The sequence below is a fragment of the Musa acuminata genome, chromosome BXJ2-5 (assembly GCF_036884655.1).
Source record: "Musa acuminata AAA Group cultivar baxijiao chromosome BXJ2-5, Cavendish_Baxijiao_AAA, whole genome shotgun sequence".
In the NCBI taxonomy this organism is placed as follows: domain Eukaryota; kingdom Viridiplantae; phylum Streptophyta; class Magnoliopsida; order Zingiberales; family Musaceae; genus Musa; species Musa acuminata.
Genome location: NC_088342.1, coordinates 40,078,370 through 40,085,000, shown reverse-complemented (window position 1 = coordinate 40,085,000; position 6,631 = coordinate 40,078,370). Strand labels below are relative to the sequence as shown.

Here is a 6,631-nt window from a genome sequence, read left to right as displayed (position 1 = left end):
GATATGTCCAAAGGATTGGATTTCCTTGTATTGTTTGGGGACTACAACGTAGTGGCTTAGTACGTCCATAGTCGATGAGTCGAGTGAATTATTATGGAGATAATAATTCACTAAGTCAGAAGGAGTTTCGATAGATATGACTCATAGCCAACTCAATATTAAGCATAGAGGATCACACACATATTGTAGGTTTTGCGACGAATAGAGGTTCAGATATGATATATTCGTTGGAGTATCTATCTTATTGGATATCCAATAAGCTCCTGAAATATTGGATCTTATAAATGAGATCTAATAAGAGCTAAAGAGAGATTATTAGGTAGAAACCCACTAATCTAAGAAGTTTAGGTAGTTGAATGGAGATCTAGTACCCAATAGGATAAGATCCATTAGGGTTAAGTTGATAGGGGGCCTCTATAAATAAGAAGAAACCAAAGGGCCATAAATAAGCCTTATTTGCTACCACCTTGGTATGAAGATTTGGGCAGCGATTCGATGAGCATCTTCATAGTCCCTGTCGTGTGAATCACTACTAGAGATGAGGACAATTGACCTCCTTCATCATCTCCCACAAATATGTAGGATTTTAGGGATATACGATCTCTATAGGTAACATAACTATCTTACACATGATTTTCAATTTTCTGGGTTTCTTACGCACCAATCTTCACACGACGATGAAATCTTTTTGTGAAAATCTGTGATTTTTATTTTTGTTCTTTCGCTGCGCATGTGATGTGATGTCACCCTAAATTTTCCTATAGTGGTATGGGATCTAGGTTATTTGTGCATAAGATTAGTTTTGAACTATGTGTGTTGTGTTTTAAAGAGGCTTTTGATGTCAAAATTGTTGACGCAAAAAGTAAGAAAGGGCAACAATTGTTGTTGCCATCTGCATGCAGGCGCTTGTGGCTGGTGCCCGCAAGCAGGCAAGATAACGCCCGCAGCAACGCTCGCTCGCAAATGGGGTGTCGCTCACGGGCGAACCGCCTACGAGGCGCTGGGCTCGCCCGTAACGATCGCCCGCAATGGCGCCCACAAGGGCGACGACCCTGCCCCCCATAAAGGCGGTCACCGACAAGGTGGCAATGGCCGCAATGCAGTAGCATGGAAGGGCATTAAGGTTTTTTTTGGGCAAATGGATAATTTTACCCTTGTAAATTTTAGAAATTTCATAGTTTATCCTTTCTATCAAAATTACCTAAATACCCTTCATAATTTAAAATTTTCTTACATGTCTCAAATTTCAAAAAAAATATTAGTTAATTAAAAATTTTAATTAACTATTATTATTTGTCTAGTAGTCCTATATAATGATATGTACATGTGATGTATGATATGGATGGATGATCATTGACCGTGTGATGTGATTATTATTATTATTATTATTATTATTATTATTATTATTATTATTATTATTATTATTATTATTATTATTATTATTGAGCCCTGCGAGTCTCTATTTTTTCTCGTTTATTGTCAAGTCTGTGTGCCCAAGATTATATTGTAATTACACGAGGAGGCGCAACGGGAGCATGTAGACGATAGCGAGACCCACAAGATTGAGATGGACGATCGCAACGCATAGAGATGCGTCGAGATGCCAACGTAGCCGACGATGATGAGATGGATGATCCTAAGGCATGGAGATGCACTAGTACACAGTTGAACGCAGTGGCCGCCACCCTCGAGGAGCGTCTTTGTAGCTCTTGTCGTGTGGATTACCGCTAGACAAAATGACAGTTGACATCCTTCATCCTCTCCCACTCATCTGTCGGATTTCGAGGATATACAATCTCCCTAGGTAACACAACTATCTCACACGTGGTTTTTAGTTTCGTGGGTTTTTGCACACAAATCTTGGCACAATGATAAAATCTTTTTATGGAAATCTAAGATTTTTGTTTCTGTTCTTCTACTACACATGTGATGTTGCCCCCAGATTTCTCTACAAGAAGAAGTATGGAGCTTGTAGAAATAAGAGTTGATCATTTAAGAATCTTTAGAAGTGTTACATTTGCCAAGATACTAGAAGAAAAGAGACCAACTAGAGGATAAAAGTTAAAAATGTATTTTGCTAGGTTATGCAGAGAATTCCAATGGCTATAAACTCTACAATCCTATCATAAACAAAGTTGTGATGTCAAGAGATATTGAGTTTGATAAACAACATATTTGAAACTGGAAAAGTGATGAGCAGCATAAGAAAACTATAGTTTCGGAAGATGATGATATAATATAAGCAAACACCGAAGTGGCTTTGTCGGAATCATCACCTAGATCAACTAGAACATATAATTCAAGAAGTTTGATTATAAGAAGGATAAGACTGATTCAAGAGCTATATGATGTGACTCGAATGATTGATACTAGTAATGATGAACATTCTTTATTTTATCTTTTTACGGGATATGATCCATTAATCTTCGAAGAAGCTTGTAGAGAAGAAAAATAATGACAAGCTATTAATGAGGAGATTCATGCTACTAACAAAAATGATATATGATAGCTTACTACATTTTTAGAAGACCACCAAGCTATCGGTATTAAGTGGATATTTAAAACAAAAAAAAATGCAAAAGGCGAGGTGGAGAAATACAAAACTCGATTGGTTGCAAAGGGATACAGACAATAATATGAGATCTACTATAAAGAAGTATCTGCACTAGTTGCTCGATTGAAGACAAGATTATTTATCTTCCTAGCAACTTAGATGAAATAAAAAAAAATTACAAATGAATATCAAATCAATATTTCTTAATAGAGTTTTTGAAGAAGAGGTATATATTCAATTGTTGAAAATATTTCTTAAAAGAAAATAATTTATTTTGAATATAATTAATATAATATATTTTTGGGGACTATATAAACCCTATATGTTGTATGAAATATATAAAGTTTTAAAGTTGAAAAGTGTTTTTGAGAGAAATATAAAAAATTTAATTTTATCCTTATATAATTCTTACAACTAACATGCCTTACTGGTCTACCATTGGTATCAGTGTGAGAGTTTTTTGCCATGCCATGCCATGGGTGATGGGACAAGTAACACTAGGAATTAAAGAACATGCTGTTCTACTTATCGACTGTGCCTTGAATTAGATGTCCATTCTGTCAGGAAAAAGAATGGTAGAAAAAGAGCCCCAAGTCAGCGTCCGAGTGATTCCATGACACTGCTGAATTGGTCATTCTGATCCACAAATCTCTCTTTGATGTTTGTCCTCCGCAGTCACGTTGAAAACTCTGCAAGACCAAAGGAAGCTTCATGGGAATAACATCCACAGAAAATGACGACTCAAAGAAAAGAAAGGTAAGGTAATGGTTCCTCCAACGATTTGGGAATCGATTCCCGTCCTCGGTGCTGACGTGGAAAATAAACAAGCTCCATCAAGCACATCAACACGAACAAATATGTTTCTTTAATTTTTCTCGGATGCAGATAATCTTTTTATTTCCTTTTTTTACCGTGTTTTATGACATGACGTTGATGATTTGAGCATCGGAGGGAAAAAATCTCATATTGCTTTTCGTCGGAGAAGGGACAAAATTAGACTTCCTTCTTAGTGAGATGATCAAAACCAACCTCATCAAAGCACTTATTGGAATGGTCTTACGTCCTACAAGGATCTGACCTTGAGCTTTCACCAAACTCTCATGACCCTGCAGATTGCCAGACGCTACATTCTTATGTTCTTTCGGTGTGCATGACCAAAGAAGAAGAGATGTCAAACTTGCCCTGCAGATTGCCATACGCTACGTTCTTATGTTCTTTCAGTGGTGCGCGACCAAAGAAGAAGAGATGTCAAACTTGCCACTTGATAATCTTGCAGCCTGCTGTCACAGAATGAGGCTTTCATTATTCCTTCACAGAAGCTCCTTGGAAACATCATGTGAGGCATTCAGCAGGAATTCTTGCTTGTGGTTGATGACCAAATCTCAAGAAAACAAAAAAAGTTGATTACTCTGTTTATGGCCAAAAACACATTGGCCTAAAGATGATTTAGCTTCATCAAAAGAAATAAGCAGACCTTTTCTGTATGTATATTGGAGATGAAAGTTAGCAACATGCAATTTGTTTGATAGAGCCATCATCTTAATTAAGTGAACACAAAGATAAGACAATGCATGTAATTGTCGAGAAAAATAAGAAGTAAGATTGCTTTTATCATGACCTTAACCAGCTTTGACCATGACCAGCATGTGATCAATGTGATGGCAGGCATTGCTGGATTCCTTTCCAGTATCCATAACGCTTGAACATCTTATATTAGAAGAGTACCAAAATTAAGATTGCCATGGCAAAGACACAGATTATGGCATCATTCTCTCCATAACACATGGAGGAAGGAAGCCTTGTCTTTAAAAATGTTAATGGTGATGGAAACTGGGAGTTATACTCCTAACATGAATCCTTTCAACAAAAGCAGAGGAAGAGAAGTCTTTGGACAGCCATGTTAACATAAATTTCATTATGGGATAATTCTCACTTCCTCTTCTGCCTACAAAGACAAGTTGAAGTGACAGAGATGTTTGATACAAGAATTGAGTTGAGCCAAGGCAGGTGTTGTGTCATGAAGTGCAACTCTGTTTTGTACAAACTTGAAACTTTACAGGATTGGGAGCTGATGAGTTGCATCAGGGGGAAGTAAGATCTCAAAATCTCTTACTATCACAAACGTAGCCAAGTAAAAAGGAGGTTCTTATTACTTGGACAACTGGAAGAACAAAACAAGAAAGAAATTTGATGAACAGGGGAGAGATTTCCCACAGAAAAAACACAAGACAGATGCTTAACACTGAGCATGGATTGGCACAACCTCTGATGTTGTGAGAAGCTGTTCCAAGTACTCTGCTCCTAAGTCCTCTAGCTCCAACACGCTCTCCGCGCTACGAATGCTCGTCTCGCTCTGCTTTGCCTTCTTGCCCATCGACTTCCTCCTCATGGAGTGCTTCCTCTTCAGCACCACCACCGGCGACACCCCCTCCTCCTCCTGTTCATCCCAGCATTTCATGCCGTTCAGCGACTCCCGCACCCGGTCCACCGGGAAATTGAGCACCGCCGTCGAGCCCCGCATCGAGAAGGCGGCCTGGTCGTACGCCAGCGCCGCGGCCTCCGCGCTGTCGAACGTTCCCAGCCACACCCGTATGCCGTGCCGCGTCGAGTCCCGGATCTCCGCCGCGAACTTCCCCCACGGCCGCTTTCTCACCCCCCGGTACGACTTCACCTTGGGATCGTCCGCCACCTTGCTCTGCGAATCCACCTCTTCCTCCTTGGGCTGGGCTGGGCTGCGCTCGCAGGCCTCTAACGAGGACGACGCCTTACCGGAGGCCTCCGCGAGCATTCCGAGGAGGAGCATCTCCTCGGAGTCGTTCATGTCGAACGGGACAGGAACGTCCGGGTAGAACAGCCCGACGCCGGTCCAGGGGAAGGGGTCGCCGGAGCCAGTGGAAGATTCCGGCGAGTGTAGCGACTGGAAGAGGGAGTAGTCCATGGGGGGGAGAAAGGAAGGGATGAGGAGAGAGAGAAATCAGGGTGTCTCCCACCTCCTTGTTCGTGCTCGAGCTCGTCCAGTCGACAGGATCTAAGACCGCTCCTTCTTATACTTGAACGAGAGAGGGGGAATCGATGGATAGATTGACTGGGGCCACCTGGGAGTTTCGGGTGGCGGGAAAAGGTTCGTGCCGGGCCAAAGGAGCACGTGGGTCAGCCACGCACGGCGGCAGAGGTCGGGTGAAGTATCCGTGAGACGAGCACGGTGACATCATTGGTGGCCACTTCGTGGCTCCATGTCCCGTGTTGAAGCCATCGCTGCAGGGTGACAGTTTTTGGTGGGAGATCTCTTGTGCTGTCCTCTTGTATTTGCAGCCACCACACACACGCTCTCTCTCTCTCTCTCTCTCTCTCTCTCTCTCGCAGAGCTGGGTTAGAGTGCTGCATTGGTGACCTGTGCAAACTCTAGTGTGAAAGTGAAAGAGCTGAGGAAGGCAAGGTATGGCTTCTATCATCAAGGAGAATTAATCAAAAGCATTTTTGTTTGAGTTATTGGGATTTCACCCCTTGCAAGTATCAATCCATGAAGGTGGGCTACAACTTCTTCCTACCTATGAATGCAATAACACCCATAGTCTTCATGGCATCCAGATCTTGGTTTCTCAGGCTCTGTGCTGCTGTGGACAAGTGTCCATCCGCAGTACTTTTAGATTGGTGGAATACAAACGAGGTTCTTGCAATGTGCACGAGATGATGCACTGGCAGAAGAAGTCCACATACAGATCCCCTTGAATTAGCAGGCAGTAAGAGTGGAAATATTCCCCATTATAAAGACTGCTGCCCCTGTTATCCTGTGGCATTCTTGACCTCCCTTTGCTTTATGTTTATTTACCTGACAGCAATGACAGTAATAGATTACATAAGTCAGGATGAAATATTAAGTCTGGCCAAGTAGCCTGTCATGAAGCCATAAAATATTTTGTTGAATCTATTAGTGGTGTGGGGAAGAACAGCTTCATTTCAAATGGCCAAGTAACATGGATCATGAGGCCATAAAACTCCAGGTTGATGTCCTTAACACTTTTTCAGTGAAGTGAGTGGCTGAATCAAGTGGTGTTTGAAGATGTCAGATTGATCTCA

At 41.5% G+C, this 6,631-nt stretch overlaps 1 protein-coding gene across 1 annotated transcript; it reads right to left on the bottom strand.

Moving 5' to 3' along the window:
* Window positions 1-4,452: 4,452 nt before the first annotated feature.
* LOC135611795 (ethylene-response factor C3-like) lies at window positions 4,453-5,933 on the bottom strand. Its single transcript, XM_065107435.1, has one exon. The coding sequence runs from the start codon at window positions 5,490-5,492 to the stop codon at window positions 4,791-4,793; it is 702 nt and encodes a 233-aa protein (XP_064963507.1). The 5' UTR covers window positions 5,493-5,933; the 3' UTR covers window positions 4,453-4,790.
* Between the last annotated feature and the right edge of the window lie 698 nt (window positions 5,934-6,631).

What these genes read in the sequence shown, in the direction of transcription:
- LOC135611795 (XM_065107435.1), bottom strand. Translation starts at nt 5,492, where the DNA reads ATGGACTACTCCCTCTTCCAGTCGCTACACTCGCCGGAATCTTCCACT.